Here is a 17,744-nt window from a genome sequence, read left to right on the forward strand (position 1 = left end):
ATTAAAGTTATCCACTCACTCACTCACTCATGCACATGGGTTCGTGAAACGCATATCAGCTTACCGCTTCTGGTGTTGGTAATAACCACGTTGCCGTTGGCAGCGTTACCCAACGGTAAACAACTGGTTATATAACACATATGCGGCTCTTGAACACAATATATGTGCGTGTGAAATTTATACAGATCTTTAGCGTCATTTTTGTAACTTGTCGCTCAGTAAAAAAAATTACGCCACAGTCACCTCCCCGCCGCATGCTTCGCATAACACCGACTCCACGGTACGTGGGATCTGCCGAATTTTTTGCTTCAAAAGCTTTTCAGATACAACGGCCTAGCATCCTTGGTTGTAACGTAATTGATATTATGCGTAGCATCTGGAATACTGTACTCTACGTCTATATTTTCTTGGTGCACGATGGAAGCCGCAGGATTCATTCGCCGACAGAAATGGCAAATGCTCCTGAATATGCATTAATTTATGCGTGTGTGCAGCTGTGGCAAAATGTTGTTTGAGCTACAGTTCAGTACCACTAATGGTGTGTATATTGCTGCTCCGACCACTTATGTCACAAGCAGTCTATGCTATAATGTCTCTGCCAAAGTGGTCATCTTTAACAGTATGCGCTACAGTGCAAAGTTTTTGAATATAAATTTGATGTAGAAGTGCTTCAATTCATTCAAAGGTCGCTGTCATGCTTTTTCTTTGATCTCACTTGCCGCAGTCCGGCAAAACACGTGTATCCACGGCACCTAAAAATTGAAACAAATCTTTGGAGCATAAGTGCAACACTGAGCAAACAATGGCATCATTATTTTCTGAACAATTGCGGATGTTGCAAAATATTTTCTTTGCGCTCTTACATTTACAGGTATAATAACAACTTTTCCCGCCTCGCCCGGGCTTTTAATAAAGTTTATTCACTCACTCACTCTAGCATACTAAGCATGTGGAGCCTGACTTATACCACTTTGGCATTCGCTGATTTCGCTTCATGAACAGGTTCAGCACAAAGTGTTGCTGCAGGATGCCGCGTATCCTGCAGCCACACTAACTGGTTCTGCTGCCTCTTCTGGTGCCTCTTCTGGTTCTGCTGCCTCTTCTGGTTCTGCATCCTTAGCAGTCGCACTGCCTGCTGCCCCTGATGCTGACATGTCGCAGTGTTCATTCAGCAAGGATGAAGAGGTAGTATATTTGAGGATCCCCAAGGAGTATTATAGGTGCGTAGCCTATCATGATAATAAATAGTAACAAGAGTGCTTATTTGGGCCAGTCTGTACATGTCCATAAGAAACGAGAAACAGCACGAACCACAGGATGACAGGACTAAGCGCTGTTCTACTCGGACTACATTTACGGTGCAAGTATTACAGTGCTAAGTCCATATCTATGATTTGTTCTGTCGTTCGCGCTGTTGCTTATTTTCTGTGAGCTAGTAACAAGGGGTGCACATCAGCTAGTCGCTAAATAGCTGCGTGAGAAGACATAGGATGTCTTTGCGTCTTGTTTCTCATGCAATAACTGGTCTTGTGCCGGGTTTCGGCTTACCTACCCAAGCAGCGATGAATGTGTGGGTGCAGAGTATATTAATTGCCAGTTCTTGCCCAGTCAGTCTGCATGTTGCCTGATAATCACGTTGTCTCGACAAAACCCTAAAAAATAATGCTTTCGTGGTAAGAGCGACAACAGAGGTACCATTCAATAAAGCTAAAAAATTGTAGGAGGTGCTGGTAGTTATCTTTGCTCGCTAGTGCTACGTGAGGTATGCTGATAATCCGTGCCCAGCCTTTACCGAAGGTGTATTTCAGCTTTCAGAAGCTGAACTTACCTTCGAGGATGGCTTATCTTACTATTCAAAAGGAACATCATGTGAGCTACTGCATTCACTGTGCATGAGGCGATCTGGGTCAACACAAGCTAGATTGTGCTGCCACTGTATTCATCATTCACCGTGGTTATAAAGCGACAAATGCTGAATTGTAGCTTAAAATCTGTGCAAGGCTTCGACGGTAACTGATCAGCACTTGCTAGAATGAGGGCATTTTGTCATCCTTCAAATGTGCAGCTGCAGCACAACACCCTGAAATATCTCTTAAAATACAGCAACGTCTGCCACACTTGTGACGTAGCGTGAGCGTTACAAGGAGTCGAAATAAATTACTGCTCGCCGCACCGATGCAGACAAACCGCATTGTTGCTATTGACACACTCATTATGGTGATTACTCTTTCTGAATGCATGCCGCCAATGGTTACTGAATAAGATGAAGCTACTGTTTGCCCTAAGAGATAATACTATTTACGCAATCGTAGACGGCCATTACTCAATTCTGAAGACGCACAGTCAGTACATACAACAGGTATCAATAATTTTCAGGTGGTGGCCTTCGAACCTCCAAGCGACCCCTGTAAATCTCTTGCTGGGCCAATGAACACAGCCCATCATGTTTTCTTTTGTGTATTTTGCCAACTATGAAAGCGGTATTTTATAGAGAGCAATTCTGAAAGCCCATTCTCACTTCTTAGCAAAACAAAAAGCATTTTTTCTGTTGAAAAGCTGGCTAAGAAATGGCGACGCCTTTGGCGAAATTGATTGCATCACTTAGCAGTTTTTATTATGTATTTAGTATTTGAGAAATTTCAATTGCACAAGACATTTTGATAATAATTTTCTCACAGCATTTGAGGCGAATGATCTGAGAATATTCATACGTAATGGAACTGCTTATTTTGACTGTTGACTAATATGTATCTTTCATTCAGTATTCATCAAACACTGAATGTGCAGTGTGACAAAGTATAAAGAGTACCTCGCAAGGCATTCTTAACTGGTGAATTATAATCAAGCGCTGAAACCTGGCCAAGTATAAAGTGAAACTTAACAAGATGTACAATTCAGGCCAAGAAATACTATGTGGATAATGCAAGTGAAACTTAGAAAATTATACGATTTAGGAGAAGAATAATAATTATGGGGCTAGCTGCACTGTTATCATTACTACTTCCTTGTTGACATAGAGTAGCTTCAATCAGGGTGTCGGGGACGAAATGTTTTTCGTTTCGGTTGTATTTGTGTTCTGGTGCACAAAGTTCCGTTCCGTTTTTTGTCCGGAGCGAAAAATGAAATGTTCAGTAACGGTTCGTAACGGTTGTTTTTATTTTTTGTGTGCAAAAATTTGTAGTTAAGGTAATCAAAAAAACACTGGATTTGTGATGTAGTTACTTGCCCTCCACTTAGAAAGTGGGACATGGGTAAACACGCTCTTCGGAGGAGCGGACGTTACTGAAAAACAAATTCATAACAACTAGCACAAACCAGTATAGCGTTTAAAGCCATAGTATTTATATTCTCAAAAGGCCAATATGAATTTTTTTGTGGGCTCAACATTTGTGTCAAGGGAGTGAGCACAGATCTCAGACGCAGCCGTCATTGAGTGCACTCTCAGATCTGCAAGACCGCAGATCTGATAAAAAAGATCGCCAAACCTGCGCGGAACACGCAGCGCAGTCACAGCGAAAGCTGGAAGAGCGGACTTTGTAGAGCCCGTTGTAGAGTCTCTTGGGGGAACTTATCAAGTACGCGTGCAAGGTACCCACTACGCGATAAGTCATCGTAAATTTTCTGAGGTAGCGAATGTTTCACCGATGTGATTATTCGTCATTCTTCGGAGAATCGTTGGACCTCTGCACATCTGTAAGGCATTCTGTGCACTTTGTGCTGTGGCTGATGATGATGGAGGATTATCGGTTGAGCACATTGCAGTGGGTGGGAAGCAGTGTTGCGGAATGGGCGCCTCCATTCCATTTCTAGTTCTATTCCGGGCAATTATAACTTACGAACTTACCGCAATTCCATTCCTTTCAACTTCCTCGGCATGAAAAAAAAAACTTAGCCCATTCCCACTCCGGAATGGCCGGGCAGTTTCATTCCATTCCTGTTTTTTCTCAAAGTAGGAAAGCCATCTTGATAGTTTTTTTTTAGGTAAAGAATAAAACGCCCCATCAAGCTGATGACATCACATGCATTAGGAACTGCAAAAGTACGCAAACACGTTACCAAGGCCGAGCGATACTAGCTTGGTGAAATATCTCGTGCAGTCCAATCGCCCTACTATGGTCAGCGTGTTGAACGAATGGTGAGGTTTTATTATTGTTCAAGCTTAAATATGATAATACTAACATGACGACATAAGGTATTTTTATGCTGACCAAAGTTGTATTCAAAGACTAAGGAGTTTTGCCACGAGGCTGCCACGATGCCACGATGTACAAAACTAAGATTTGGTTAATGGGAAACAAAACCCTCTAGATTTGCTGGTATTACTTGGAACAGTGCACCGCCTCGCGTACCTTTTGCCTTGCATCGAATGCGCTACACTGGCCGCACTGCTCGTCCGCACGCACGCTTATCAAGCGCGCCTCGCATGCATGGATGGGGTGAGAGAACTTTCTTTTTTCGCCTGCGTGCAGGTATGCAATGTCTTCCATGTCGCAAATGTTATTTACGTGTGCCAGGTACTAAACTGCTCGTGGATAAAGATCCGGCTGCGCATAGAGTACTCGGCACTTTCGTGAAGGGGAATAAATGAGAAACCAACGCGCAGGGATAATTCGTTTCTCCCCTTCAGTATCTGCTCGGATAATGCAACTGTTTGTACACTAACTTATGCCTCAGTTGTAATAGGTGCGTTGCTTATAAGTGTACCGTGCTTGTAATCAGCCAAACCATTTTAAAAATACTGCTTAATTCGTGACTCTGACCTACTAATCTTTGAAGTTTGGAAAGAGCACGTAGACGAAAACGTCTCTATTTTCGAAAAAAGACGTCATTCCATTCCCATCCATTCCGTGCAAAAGTTTCTTAATGCCATTTCTATTACATTCCTCCAAGCGTGGTCCCCATTCCATTCCCATTCCTTTCCGGGGTGGCGAAACTGTGGAATGATTCCGGTCATTCCAATTCAGGAGCGCAACTCCGCACACTGGTGGGAAGCATTAAACTACACACTCTTTGCGCTATTAGCATTGTGTGACGACTGGTTGTTATTTTACTCTTCTTCCACACTATATTACATTGTTAACACGATTTCGCGCCTGACATGACACCTGTATAGAGTATTTTCGCGAAGGAGTTACAAGCACCAACGTGGCACTGTGGTGAAAGACCCGACTGCCACGCAGGGCGCGTGGGTTAAAGTCCCACCCGACCCTAGAAACTTGTTTCTAATTTATTTTTTCTTATTTCACGTGATAGCGGTCACGGACACCGGCGGGCTGTTGTGATCTCATAACAGCTTTCGCTTTAACAAACTTCTCCACTTTGGCCTGCGTGACAGGCGCGCAGAAATCCACTTGCGTTAATAAAACCCTCTGTTTACCACTGTTTTCGCTTTCCGCACAATTTCAAGGCTTCTTTGCTTCGAATTCCTGCCTGAGGTACGCGCTAATACTGCACCCTGAGATATGCTCACACTGCATGAGCTCAGTTGTTCCGCATTGCGAAGTTCTCTCGTGAACCGAATAACCATTGAAAACATTTCGGTTTCACTCGGAACGAAATATTAAAGTTTCGGTTACGTTTTCGTTCCGGTCAAAATTTCGTTTTTTTTTTGTTTTTCGTTTTCCGTTTTCGTTCTGTTCCGACACACTGGTTTCAATATTATTTTGAAGCTTGCACTTGGCTCAGTAGAGCCCCGCTGGTATTTTCCTCGCTGCATTTCCCTGGCTCGTTCTCATCGTTTCCCGCTGGTCCCGGCATAGCTTCCATAGGGTCCAATATATTGGGAATCCCATTTCTCGCGAAGTACCTAGGAGCTGGTCGGAAGAGAGCGGCCATGTTAACTTTCCGACCGGCTTGGCTTGGCTTGACCGTAAGATTAGCTAGCTGCATGAGTTGTTGAAGGAAAACCCATAAAGTTCTGCTGGTTCTCACGACCAAACAGCATTTCAGATTTTTACTGCAAAGATGCGTCTATAACATAATTGGTTGTAAACTTGTTTGGGCGCTCGCGAAAGTGAGGCCTTAGAGCAGAGGTCTCAGACTCATCTCAGCTAGCGGGCCGCAGTCCGCAAATTAGTGCAACAAGGGCCGGGACCAGGGTGTCGGAACGAAATGTTTTTCGTTTCGGTTTTAGTTTCGTTCCACAGCAAAAAGTTCCGTTCCGTTTCTGTTCCGAACGAAAAAAAATGTTCCGTAACGGTTCGTACGTTTTTTTTTATGGAAAATTTGAAGCTAAAGTAATCATAAAAAAACATTTGATTTGTGATGTAGTTATTTGCCTTCCTCCTAAGAAAGCGGGACAAGGGTAAAACACGTTCTTCAGAGGAGCGGAGTAACTGTACGATGAATTCCTACAAACTAGCACAAACCAATATAATACCCTTCAAAGTCATAGTATTTATTTTTTCCAAATTCAATCACGATTTTTAGTGGGCTCAGTGCTTCGTGTCAAGGGAGTGAGCCATCTCAGACAGCACGTCATTGAGTGTACTCTCTGATGTGCGAGACCGCTGTTCTGATAAAAAGATAGCCAGCCTACGCGGAATGCGCAGCACAGTCACAGCGAAAGTTGGAAGAGCGGACTTTGTAGAGCGCGTTGTAGAGTCTCTTGGGGCAACTGATACAAGTACACATGCAAGGTACCAACTACGCCATAAATCATCATTTTTCTGAAGTAGCGAAGTTCTCACTTGTCATTTTGCGTCATTCTTCGCAGAATCGTGGTATCCGCTACACATGTAAGGCATTATGTGCGCTTTGCTGTAGCTGATGACAATGAATTATAGCTGAGCACTTTGCAGTGGGTGGGAAGCATTAAACCACACACTCTTTGCGGAATTGGCATTGTGTGATGGCTGGTTGTCGTTGTACTCTTCTGCCACGCTGTATTACAAATGTTAACACGATTCCTTGCCCGACATGACGCCTGTATATAGTATTTTTTGCAAAGGAGTTATAAGCACCAGGGGCAGTGTGGTGAAACTCGACTGCCACGCAGGGGGCGCGGCTAAAATCCTATCCGATCGTATAACTTTGTTTCTCATTTCATTTTTCTTACTTCACGCGACAGTGGTCACGGACACGGGCGGCGGCGGACAACTGTGGTGCCAAAATCAGCTGTTGTGATCTCATAAGAGCCTTCGTTGTAACAACTTCAGCGCCGACAATGCCCTCTCCACTTTGGCCTGCGTGAAAGTCCCGCAAGAGTCCACTTGCGTTAATATACATCTCTGGTTACCATTGTTTTCGTTTTTCGCACTATTTCAACATATCTTTCCTTTGGAATTGCTGCCTGAGGTACGCGTTAATACTGTACCTTTAGATATGCTCACATTGCATGAGCTCAGTTGTTCCGGACTGTGCAGTTTTCTCGTGAACCGAAAAAACGATTGAAAAAATTTCGGTTTCACTCCGGAACGAAATAATAAATAAAGTTTCGGTTACGTTTTCGTTCCGGTCAAAAATATCGTTTTTTTTCGTTTTTCGTTTTCGGTTTCGTTCCGTTCCGACACCCTGGCCGGGACAGTGAAGAAGTCGGAGCGGGGAGAGATTTGAACAAAATGTCCATATAACACTGTTATTTGGCAGCATGCCTTTCCCATATCTCATGTATGGGTCATATCCACAGGGGATTTGACGTTGGTTGCAAGAAAGATATCGATACCGATCTGCAGAATGGCTAAATTCTGAAAGAGTTTTTGTTCAATGGTGATGTTTAAACATAGTGACCGTATGGGGTGTCTCAGCAAAAAGATGCTTGAGATCAGTCGCGTCTCTGTAGCCCCGCTGAACAAAGTATTGTTAATCGAAATAGGCGAGAAAATAATTCGACTACAATTTGAAAAACTCACAAATGTTTATTATTTGTGAATTCACAGGCCACTAGCAAAAGGTTCGCGGGCCGCGTGTTTGAGACCCTTGGCTTTGAGGTTGTCATTTGTTGCCACTGTCGCATGTGTATTCATCATTATTTGATGAAATCCGCTGTCTTTTTGCTCTGGCTTTGCTTTTCTTGTGGGTAGTTGACTCGTCGTAGTGGTCTTGCAAGCATGGTGCGAGTGCGCTGCATGTGCTTAGTTTTTTCATGCCTCCAACTGTACGTGTCAACGGAATCGCATATGATCACATTTCTGTAGATGATGCCATTCTCACGTCTACGGTTCTATCCATCGGCTAGATCAAGGCTGAGTATGCCAATGCGAGCACCAGTGATCAGTTTAGAAGTTGGTCTTGCAAGAATCTTTTCTTGGACGATAGTTTTTCGGGATACGTTCACTTATGGGAGGTATTCGTTTCTACTACTACCAGCCACGGCAGCCCGGCACTGTGCCAATAGCGTAATGTTATCGCGCAGCATCACTGACACATCTGGGGATAATGTCACGAAGGTATTGCCATAAGTGATCGCTTGTCAGGCTTCGGCTATTGGCAATAAATTTTTACAGCGAAAGCTGTTATGAGATCATTTCAGCGGCCGTTTTTGGCGCCGTAGTTGTCCGCCGCCGCCGCCGCCGGTGCGTAACCACTATCGCTCGAAATAAAGAAAACGAGATAACAAAAAAATTACAGGATGGAACAAGGCTCAAACCTGGGCCCTCTGCGTGAGAGCCGAGTATTCAACCTCTGAGCCATGCCGGTAACCGTGAACAGTAACAACGCGAATTCTGTAACCAGGCGTCACACAATGCGAATTGCGCAACTAGGTTGTTGAATGCTTCCAACCCTTATAAAGGGCTCCGCCATAATTCTTCATCGTCTCAGGCACAGCATCAACAAAGCGCATAATGCCTTAAATGCGTTTATCAGGTACCACGGCTCTCCGTAGAATGACGAAAAATGGCATAGTGCCTGCTTCCCTGCTTCTCAAAAATTACAGTGATTTATAGCGTAGTGGGTTCCTCGCAATGCACTTGTATTGGTGCCAAGGAAGCCTAAGCGCATGATCCATTTCCTCGGGGTCTCAGTAAAGTTCTTCGACCCCCCTTCGTCTCTCTCCCACGTCAACGTATGTTATACAGCATAGCGGGAGAGGGAAATAGCGACCGGGCGTCACCCAAGGCAAATTGCATAACTGGTGGGCCTTTAAAGCTTCCAATCCATTGCAAAGGCCTCCGCCATAATTCTTCATCGTCATCAGGCACAGCATCAACAAAGTCCGCAGGATGCCTTATAGACGTGTAGCTGGTGCCTCGCTTCTCTCGCAGAATGACGATAATGGCTTAGTAGGTGCTTCCCATCTTCACAAAAATTGTGATTTATGGCGTAGTGGGTACCTTGCCAGTGTGCTTGTATTAGTAGCCCCAAGAGAGCTTACAACGGGCTCTAGAAACGCCGCTCTTCCAGCTTTCGCTGTGACTGTGCTGCGGTTTCAGCGCAGGCCTGGCGTTTTTTAGAGGATATGATACTGAAGGTGCTCGAAAACCTTTCATGCTTATCTGCAATGGCAAATCCTCCAGAAACGCACAGTTTTTTCACGCATAAGAATACGAATTAAATTCTGTGCAGTTCAGCACTAATTATTTTTTTTAGTTTTCGTGTTTTCATCTCTTTCATTTCCCAGCTCTAAAGTTTAATGCTTAGTACGGTTCCTTCAAAAATGTATCAGCAGGGTTCACGGTATGTTTTTAAGTTCAATGTGTAGTTCAGACTTGAAATTCAGCTCGTCCCTATTGTCATTGGGATGAATTAAACAGTGCTGTTTGCTAAAGAAATAATTTTTCGTTTGTGTCTGTGCAGGTTGGCCTGCCTAACGGTGAGGTGCTCTCAAGGGCCGCCTCAAAAAAGGACTTCCATTTGGTTCGGAGTTTCACCAACGCAATATGGTGGACAGATGCCGGCGCGCATAGGAGCTTCACGGGAACAAATCGTTTTGTAGGAGAAGGCGGCCAGAAGCCTGCACAGCAGTCATTGTCCCCACACAAAGTGGAAGCAGATAGAGGTCAGCAAGAAAGCTTGCGCATTTCAGTAGCGTGCACGTTTTCTGTCATGCATGCATGTCGTTTTATGACCTGGTACCAGTTCGGCGACTTCAGTGTACCATTTCTGAGCACAGCTGCAAGTTATATTTCCAGCCACAGAATATACATGCCTAATCGCTGAAATGCTGAAATGCTTGTCTACTTCAAGCAATACTGCAAGTCGGCCTAGTTGGAACATATTCATCTTCACTGATTCGCGCAAGCACACGGAGACAAGGACGAGATACGCAATGACGAGCGCAGTCTAAGCACTAGTTTATTTTTTTGAAATCCTTCACTTGACAACCCTCCAATCTGCGCGATCTGGTCAAAAAAACTCCTCAAAAGCACACGGCGCAGCTCGTGATCACATGCCGTACAGATGACAACAGCAAATTCTTTCTCAAGAAAGCAACAGAAAGGTGGCTAACACATTTTTCTTTCTGCTTGTCAAGGAAAAAGGCCTCCACTATCTTCGTCGAAGTTTGATTGCGATGTCTGTATTCCATGATGGTGCTACTAAAACAAGGCGTGAATCTGCACTCATTGCGGTGCAAAGCTAAATGTGTGTTAGGGCGACCTTTCAGACCCGACATATGTTCTCAGCCTAGTGTTTATACATCTGCCAGTCTGCCCTACGTACACATACCACACGTCAAAGGAATATTGTACACTACATTTTACACATTTAACAAACTGGTGCTTCATGGTACACACCTAACAAACCTTACCTGCACGGGCTATCTCACAGAATAAAATGTTGCTGGAAATTACGAAGTTAAGGTGGTGTTTTAGGTTTAAGAAGAGTAAAAGTGCACTGAAGACGAACACACAATGAAGGCACACACGCACACACATAGCGCTACTTTAACAGTTTATTTTGTGATCTCGACGCTACTTATAGGGCAAAACCATGACCACATCTACTGCCAGAATTACAGCAAGATTACTACGCATCAAAACGGACACCAAGAAAATCAAATTCCTTTTTCGTCAGCGCGATAGAAGGCATACCAACACACCTGTCACCAACCTATTCAATCTCTCCTGCTTCGACTATCTCACGTGTAAGTAGATTTCTATTTCTAGACAGAACTCTGCAGGTGTCGAACAAGGCATGCAACCACACTTCTTACAATGTATTGCTAAGAACCCACCTGCCACGTTTCTAACATTGTAATGATGCTCACGCAGCCGGTCATTCAAGCAACGCCCGGTTTTCCGACGTAGCTGCGACCACAAGATAGCGACAGGCAATACACCACACACTCAGCGCAATCAACAAACTTATTTTTTTTTATAGTTTTCTACACCCGATTTTCATTTGCATTCCTCGTCGTAATCTTGCGCAGCCTTTCCAACTTGTTTGGCGCCGAAAAGAGTACGCGCACATTGGCCCGTTGAGCAATCTTTTTCAGATTATGGCAGACCGCGTGTACGTAAGGTAACACCTTGTGCGATTCCCTTGCTCAAATGTTTCTCGCCACTTTCGGTATTTGTTTTTGCTGTCCCTTAAGATACCTTCAGCTACGGAGACAAGCAAAGCCTGGGGAAACCCGGCATCCAGCAGCCTCTTTCTTTGCTGATCGAAACTGAATTGGACCATATGGTCACACGACTTCGTTAGGGCACTCTTGAAGCAAAGCTTCGTAATCGCCCTCTTAACAAGTTTCTGAGAGATAATAGGCGACGTGACGACGTTTTTGAGTCGTGTGCCATTGGTTGTACACACTGGCCATGTCATACTCCTTCAGCCATACTTGGACATCGTCGCATGGGAGACCAACGATGGGTGGTTCCCGCTGCCGCGCGGTGATGGTCCATGCCGGAGCGGGTGGTTGGGTGTTGTGCCGGACGGCCTGGACAGCGTTTCTTGGGCCATGACAGCGGAGAAGCGAAGCAAACGGCGACCCGAACGCAGCTCCAGGAGAATTCGACGTCGTAGAGCACTTGGGGATCGAGAGCAGCCTCCACGACTCTGCAAGACAGCAGCAATGTCGTGGGCTCGACGTCCTTTATTCACCGAGCCGCCTGACCAATTCCCCGTAAAAAGAAGACACTGACGGTGATGATGATTGTGTACAGGTGAAGATGATGGAGGAAAAATGCTATGAATATTTTGCTCACGATTCATGTTTACAGCCTTCTTGCAGCCATGATATCAAAGGCACACCCTAACTCATGGTTCATCCTCATTCCAGCATAAACTTACAAGGCGCTCTTTGTACAGATTTAGCCCTTGCGCCACAAAACACAACATCATCATGCGTACCACGCTGACGCTATGGTGCGACACTTAGCCAGGTGGTAGCGCGACCGACAAATGGCCCGCCGATAATTTTCCGTTTTGCTGACACGTTACGTGTTCAATCCCCAATTAGCTACTTTTCTTTCATTGAGTTCTTGGTAGAAACCAAATATAGGGCAGCCAACTTTGATTAATAATTTCGAACGCTTGTGCGGACATATTCTCGTCCAACAGAACCAGAAGTTCTCAAAACAGAACAGCTGAAATGTAAGTCAGTAAATTTAAGCATGAGTGAAAAACAAGAGTAAGCATCATCTGGTGGGTTTTTTGAAACTAGTTTTGTGGCGCTACCGCGAATATACCTTTTATTTGAGACTTAGGTAGTTGCACAATTTTTAAACTAAGTCATTTTGTAGACACCATCATAGCATTTCACAGGTTAGATTCACCCTTCCCACTGTCGTAGCTGAAAGAAAACTGCATATTTACTTCAATACGCTACCATCATAATTTTTTAAATGTCACAGTTTCAACGGAAAGGCGAAGCAGTGAATGCGATAACAGCAAATTGGAGTGTTATACGAAGTTAGGTCTGGACTGACTCCTTTGGGTTTCGATTTCGCTTAACTATACGAAACGCCGCTGTACATTAATATGGCTGTTCCAGCACGCGAATCAAGCGAATCGGTTTCAGGCTCTCTCTCGATTCAATGCGAAATAAGCGGTGAAAGTACAGCACTTACACAGGTATGATCCGTGTAATAATCACCTCTTTTAGTGTACGGCGCGTGCACACGGGCGAGCACGCCAGTTAAGTCGAAGTACGCAATTGCTCTCGGAGGCACGCAGCTCACACTCTGCCTCATTGGCAAGCCTCACAAGCAGACCGACGTTATCGCATGAGCACTTGGCGTGACGTAGACGGCCTAACTGTTTAATCTGGGCTTCCGCCGCGTTCGTCGGCAGCGGAGCGCGCTTTTACTCGTGCGTAAATAACGCTTCCAGCTGGAGCCAAACCCAGGCATTCTACAATGCAGTCATGAATTTTACCATCGAGCCGCCTACTGCATGAAACTTCTACGGAAAGGACCCTATAGGGTGATTCCACGTAAGATCGAACAAACGATGGCTGGTCGACCTCACAGATTTTTTCAGAATTTTATATATTTTGCCTGATGAGTGGAAAGAAGAGATCCGCAATTTGTTTTGCCACCAAAAATTTTTTCGAACCGCAGGAAATCAATAATGACGAAGAGGTGGAGTGGAGCGCTCATCCGCTCTGCTGTTTTGGCCAAATTTCGTTATGAATTCCACAAAATATATTGAAGTTAGGTAGCTGAAATTTATTTACCTAAATATATGCATGTTTTTGCTTCTGCTCAGGTATTTTTAGTTTTTATGTGTAGATGTTTTTATAAAAAACTTCAAAAATGGCCCAATCGGCAAAATTTTCTTTACTTTGAAGGTCTTTATCTCAAAAAAGCCTCGTGGCAGAGGTACAAAAATTCTGCATTACGTTCTTCGCATGCGTATCTACCAAACTGCCAAATCTTGTACTTATATAGCTTTTCAGTAAAGAGATATGATCGGGCTAAGTTCAAGAAAACACCGAACAATGAAAACTTCTGACGACAATTAAAAAGAACCCCATTTTTTAAATTTCTTAAACTTTGTCCACTTATTCTCCTCCACATCAGCTTTCACAATCATTAAAAACATGTTGCATAATGTCGTTGCACTAATAGTTACGGCCCCTCCAATGAGACCCTTAGGCAAGGATGGGCAATTCCGACTTCTTGCCCAGCAAGTGTATAAAATGCAGGCAGGATTGAATTTCTTTTTATTAAATGGTCAGCACGTACCTAAAAAGGTGTCGCCGGCACTGAATACGTTAATTTTGAAATTATTTGGTCACTGCAGCGGCCACGAGCGCGGAGCTACCGAGTAGGCGCGCGCGCACCCGAGATGCTCATTGTAAGACGGCGCAGTGAGAGCTCGTTCTCGCGTCCTCAGACCGATTGAGTTCGAAACAGCAACACCTCTCGGGTGACTTGAACGCATGTGCACTAGAGCTTCGCTATTCTATCCGCCCTCTGTTCGCATCTCAGCTAGGCGCTGATAACACGGCGGAGATGGAAGCAAGATGAAAACTCTATAAGGGAGCTATGAGCGCTCGCTTCACGCACGCTGCTGCCACAGAAACTGCGCTGCGCCAGTTGCGATCAGTGGAAAGCATGAACGTGGCGCTCCAGTGGCAAAGCAAAATATGGATTGTCAAAGGAAAGAAAAGCAATACTATCGGTAACCGGATGCGCTTGTCTATATTAGATGTCGGCAGCAGACGGCGTGAACTGGCCGCGCGTTCGGTGCGCTGTTCACACTTCATTCGGCGCGGATAGTTCTTGTGCTTCGCTCTTACTCTACTCCTCCTGTGCGTCTCATGACAAGAAAGTATAGCTCTGAATGAGTCTATTATGGAGACTACCCTTCGAAGCACAAGAAGCTTAAAGGAGTACTGACACCAATTTAAAAAAATTTCGGATTGTTGCTCTAAATAAAAATACTGGTGTCGAGAAACGTGAAACGACTATTGTGGTGCCTGAGAATGCATCCTATATATTTTAATTAGCGCCACCTTAAAAAGACACTTTCGGTTTCGATATCGAGGGGATGGCTTCTCAGTGTCGTTTCATAGCAGTGTGACGTCACGGAGATACACAAATTCGCGACGTACTAGCGGGAAATCCGTCATCTGCTCGTGGTGCAATAGACAACGATGAGTGAATTGTCGTCCAGTGACCCTGACAGTGATTTCTACGATTTAGGCTGCATGCAGGACGCAGAACTCGCGAACTCGGAGGAACTGTCTTGACTTGTCGGGATAATGTCCTTGCAGTGTGGCTGGCTTCAAATGCTCAGCGACGAAAACTTCAAAGTTAAATTAAAATATTTTATACCTGTTCTCCGACTCCAGTGTGTGGACAGCGTGGACACTGCATAACAACCAAGCAAAAAAGTCCCTTTTGCGATGTCTCAAAATCGTGTCAGTACTCCTTTAATTATTGCAAAGAAGTCAAAATTTCGCAGAGTTACCGACCTAGACTTAAATGCTTTGAAGGAACGTTTAACGCCCGAAAGATCAGTGACTGTCAGTGAGACGGACTACTTGTGCTACGCGTGCTTGCTACCACTGCAATGAAAGATCTTCACGGAACGCACAGTTTAACGATGACATTCTTATGCCCCCTGAAAAAGAAATCGACGCAATTAACCAGATCACTGCGACTACCGGTGCACGTGCGTTCAAGTCACCCGAGAGGTGTTGCTGTTTCGAACTCAATCGGTCTGAGGACGCGAAAACGAGCTCTCACTCCGCCGTCTCTTACAACGAGCATATCGGGTGCGCGCGCGCCTACTCGGTAGCTCCGCGCTCGTGGCCGCTGCAGTGACCTAGTATTTTCAAAATTAACGTCTTCGGTGCCGGCGACACCTTTTTAGGTACCTGCTGGCCTTTTAATAAAAAGAAATTCAATCCTGCCTACATTTTATACACTTGCTGGGCAAGAAGTCGGAATTGCCCATCCTTGCCTAAGGGTCTCATTGGAGGGGCCGTAACTATAGTGCAACGACATTATGCAACATGTTTCAATGATTGTGAAAGCTTATGTGGAGGAGAATAAGTGGACAAAGTTTAAGAAATTTAAAAAATGCGTTTTTTTTTAATTGTCGTCAGAATTTTCTATTGTTCGGTGTTTCTTGAACTTAGCCCGATCATATCTCTTTACTGAAAAGTTATATAAATACAAGATTTTGCAGTTTGGTAGATAAGCATGCGAAGAACGTAATGCAGAATTTTTGTACCTCTGCTACGAGGCTTTTTTGAGATAAAGACCTTCAAAGTAAAGAAAATTTTGCCGATTGGGCCATATTTGAGGTTTTTTATAAAAACATCTACACTACACATAAAAACTAAAAATACCTGAGCAGAAGCAAAAACATGCATATATTTAGGTAAATAAATTTAAGCTACCTACTTTAATATATTTGTGCAATTCATAACGAAAGTTCGCCAAAACAGCAGAGCGGATGAGCGCTCCACTCCACCTCTTCGTCATTATTGATTTCCTGCGGTTCGAAAAAATTTTTGGTGGCAAAACAAATTGCGGATCTCTTCTTTCCACTCATCAGGCAATAATATATAAAATTCTGAAATAAATCGTTGAGGTCGACCAGCCATCGTTTGTTCGATCTTACGTGGAATTACCCTATACACGATTTTATTTTCGATACATGCGCGCCGCCATCTTGGACTGATAAGCGATTGTTCTACCTGTTCTCTATATCGTAATATGGAATGGTCATGGTCATGAAACGTTGAATGTACCGGCCAAGCGTTTTCGAGCATGCGAGTTCACCGTAGCACTGTTTATTTTATAAGGACACAAAACTGCAGCGTTATCAGTCCAAGATGGCGGCGCTTGAGCGTGTCCGGGAAATGGTGTATACAATAGCAGTCTTGGGACAACGTCAATTGCGGTGCTGTGTTACTAATCTCTCTGATAACTGTGTAATTATGACTTCATATGCGGGTTTCTTTTAAAAAGCCAAATGTAGAAACCGAAGCTGGGCTAAATTTCACGGGAGCGTGAAGTGCACCTAAATTTATTTCACTTTTAAAACAACTCTAATCAAAATGGAACAATTCCTCATTCAAACGCAAACTGAAAAAGTAGCTTCGAAAACAAAAATGAGGAGATACTCTAAATGCTTGACTCAAACTGAGCCAGATCCAATAAACCAGCGCTGAGTCAACAACTGTGATCAAAGCAACCAACTTGCAATCCGTTTCATTTCTCTCCTGGTAGCTTCGCTGTCGTGTTTTCGCTCCAAATTTTTGGGGGTAGTGGGGGGCGAGTTGATACTTACCGGAAGAAGTGATGTTGTAGGACAATACTGAAATGTAAGGAGTAAGAGCCCGGCTTTCCTCCTTTTTTGCTCTTAGGTTTTCTTTTCGATCTTTCCAGAACAATATTATGTGCTTCTTCTCTCAAAGACGGTGTATTTGAAATACAAGACGACGGAAATAAAGACATCGAGCACCGATCTATCTTTGAAGAAATAATCCGAGACGGCGCGCCATAAAGGAGCTAAGAAGAAGAAGAAGAAGGAGAAGAGCTGAAAGATTTTAGAAGGCCTTCAATAGATGCCAAAAACACGAAAATGCTGCCGACAGTCCAGAATGGTGCCCCTTTTGCCAGGAAGGACCACAATTACGCCCATGCAACAAATGATGGCACTGACAGAAGCACAAATATAGTGTTCATATTATCGTAAAATGTTGATACACCGTCCATTCGCTGCGATTTAGACTGCTTTTGCGGCTAATTCAAGTCTAAGTGAAATGTTCCAATCTATATGAGCCAAATCCAAATTTGACTCCTGAATGCCGACTATAGTGGGCTACACAGATTTAGCCACAGTAGAGATTTGAGTAACTTTGGTGACATGAGCACAATGGCCAAAAAATTGTCGATGTAGGC

The 17,744-nt window shown here is 44.2% G+C and overlaps 2 protein-coding genes across 2 annotated transcripts in view; one reads left to right on the plus strand and one right to left on the minus strand.

The window, feature by feature from the left end:
* Positions 1-1,097: 1,097 nt before the first annotated feature.
* The window catches only part of LOC125758250 (uncharacterized), a 220,036-nt gene continuing 203,389 nt past the window's right edge, over positions 1,098-17,744 (plus strand). The window contains exons 1-2 of the mRNA XM_049415266.1: positions 1,098-1,185; positions 9,736-9,937. Coding sequence (XP_049271223.1) covers positions 1,153-1,185; positions 9,736-9,937 — 235 coding nt within the window. The 5' untranslated portion in view covers positions 1,098-1,152. The remainder of the gene's footprint in view (positions 1,186-9,735; positions 9,938-17,744) is intronic.
* LOC119390394 (uncharacterized) overlaps positions 11,635-17,744 on the minus strand; it is a 164,017-nt gene continuing 157,907 nt past the window's right edge. The window contains exon 3 of the mRNA XM_049414822.1: positions 11,635-11,934. Coding sequence (XP_049270779.1) covers positions 11,707-11,934 — 228 coding nt within the window. The 3' untranslated portion in view covers positions 11,635-11,706. The remainder of the gene's footprint in view (positions 11,935-17,744) is intronic.

The sequence above is a fragment of the Rhipicephalus sanguineus genome, chromosome 4, assembly GCF_013339695.2.
Source record: "Rhipicephalus sanguineus isolate Rsan-2018 chromosome 4, BIME_Rsan_1.4, whole genome shotgun sequence".
In the NCBI taxonomy this organism is placed as follows: domain Eukaryota; kingdom Metazoa; phylum Arthropoda; class Arachnida; order Ixodida; family Ixodidae; genus Rhipicephalus; species Rhipicephalus sanguineus.